This window comes from Austrofundulus limnaeus, unplaced genomic scaffold (assembly GCF_001266775.1).
Source record: "Austrofundulus limnaeus strain Quisiro unplaced genomic scaffold, Austrofundulus_limnaeus-1.0 Scaffold318, whole genome shotgun sequence".
Classification (NCBI taxonomy): Eukaryota; Metazoa; Chordata; class Actinopteri; order Cyprinodontiformes; family Rivulidae; genus Austrofundulus; species Austrofundulus limnaeus.
This window is the reverse complement of record NW_013952720.1, coordinates 392,443-393,732: the sequence shown is the minus strand read 5'-3', so window position 1 is coordinate 393,732 and position 1,290 is coordinate 392,443. Positions and strand designations below refer to the sequence as shown.

At 36.0% G+C, this 1,290-nt stretch overlaps 1 protein-coding gene across 1 annotated transcript in view; it reads left to right on the top strand.

The window, feature by feature from the left end:
• Positions 1 to 740: 740 nt before the first annotated feature.
• The window catches only part of si:dkey-196h17.9 (uncharacterized), a gene marked incomplete in the record, with an annotated part of 8,931 nt that continues 8,381 nt past the window's right edge, over positions 741 to 1,290 (top strand). Inside the window, 1 exon segment of the mRNA XM_014022082.1 lies at positions 741 to 930. Within this exon segment, the coding sequence (XP_013877536.1) occupies positions 822 to 930 (109 nt within the window).

The following is a 1,290-nucleotide window of genomic DNA, read 5'->3' as shown; positions in this document are numbered from 1 at the left end:
GGATTAGCTCGTCTTCCTCTAAGAAAGATTATTTAATTCAAGACTAGGACAAGTCTGGGACTACTGTAATCCATAACTAAGAAAGCTGTTTCAATAAATCCTGGTTTAAAATGGGATTTAATCTAGAACTAGGCTTAATCCCTGCACGGGAAACTGGCCCTTAGTTTTAGGATTTAATATTTAAACCAGTTTTTTAACATTTAAATTTAACATTTAGTAAAAATTAGCTAAATGCAAGAACAGTGAGCTAAATAATGGAAAATATATTTTACACTTTGTGCCCATAATGGCTAATGGTCATGGTTTTATATAAGCAGGTCCATCAACATTTTATAGCAGTTATTGCCAACATTAATTAAACTCTTGTACCATCGTCACTTTTTTATTTTTAAAAATAAAATCCGGTTGGTTTGTTACTTTTGTTTTTTTCTCAACGCAAACAGAAAATTAAACTCAGTTTTGTTAAAACCGGTTTTCTTCACTGTCAGAAAAGGCCAGGGTAATTCCCATAGATTAATTTGAAACATGTCTTCAGTTTAAATAATCTTTACTAAGTTTAAATCCACTCTGCAGGAGGATCAAACCCTCCTGGCTTTAACTAAAACAGTAAATCAGGAAGAAGTTGAGACTCAGAGCACCTGTGATTTACAAGAAATCAGGTTCTCCAGTGAGAGACCATGTTTTTACAGCAGCTTCAAAGAAAAAGAAAGTGAAAGTGTTAACGTGGAAAACCCCTTCCTGTTTGCTTTTATACAGCTTTCTGGAGCTGCTTCTGTTAGATGAGTCTCAGGTGTGTCGCTGCTCAGAGCTTCAGGTAAAAGATGGGTTCTTTCAAGGATAAAATTAAAAGATCATTCAAAAAAGGCTTCAGGAGACCTCAGAAGGACAGCATCAGTCCTTCAACGAACAACAACAACGACCTGCAGGAAGGTAAGATCTGCTCTGTTTGTTGAAGCTTTGAACCTTACACTGTAAATGTTGTTCTTATCTTGTTTTGACTGATAAATTCTTATTTTAATGTTCAGAAAAAGTTTCTCTATTTCAGAGAAGATTGTTTGCTAGCATGACTTAAAATGTTTGTGATTAAAATCTGTTTATTTTAGTTTAACAGTCAACAGAAGCAAACATAAAATTAGAGGTGGTAGTAGCTGAGAGTCATGTAACAGGGGCACCACCAAGGGGGGCAGGAGGGGCAAAGACCATCCCAAAAAACCTGGTCCCCCCCCTCCCATAGGTATAACAGTTTTTGAGTTGAGTCTCAGACTTGTGTTTGGTGTGTATTTTTACTGT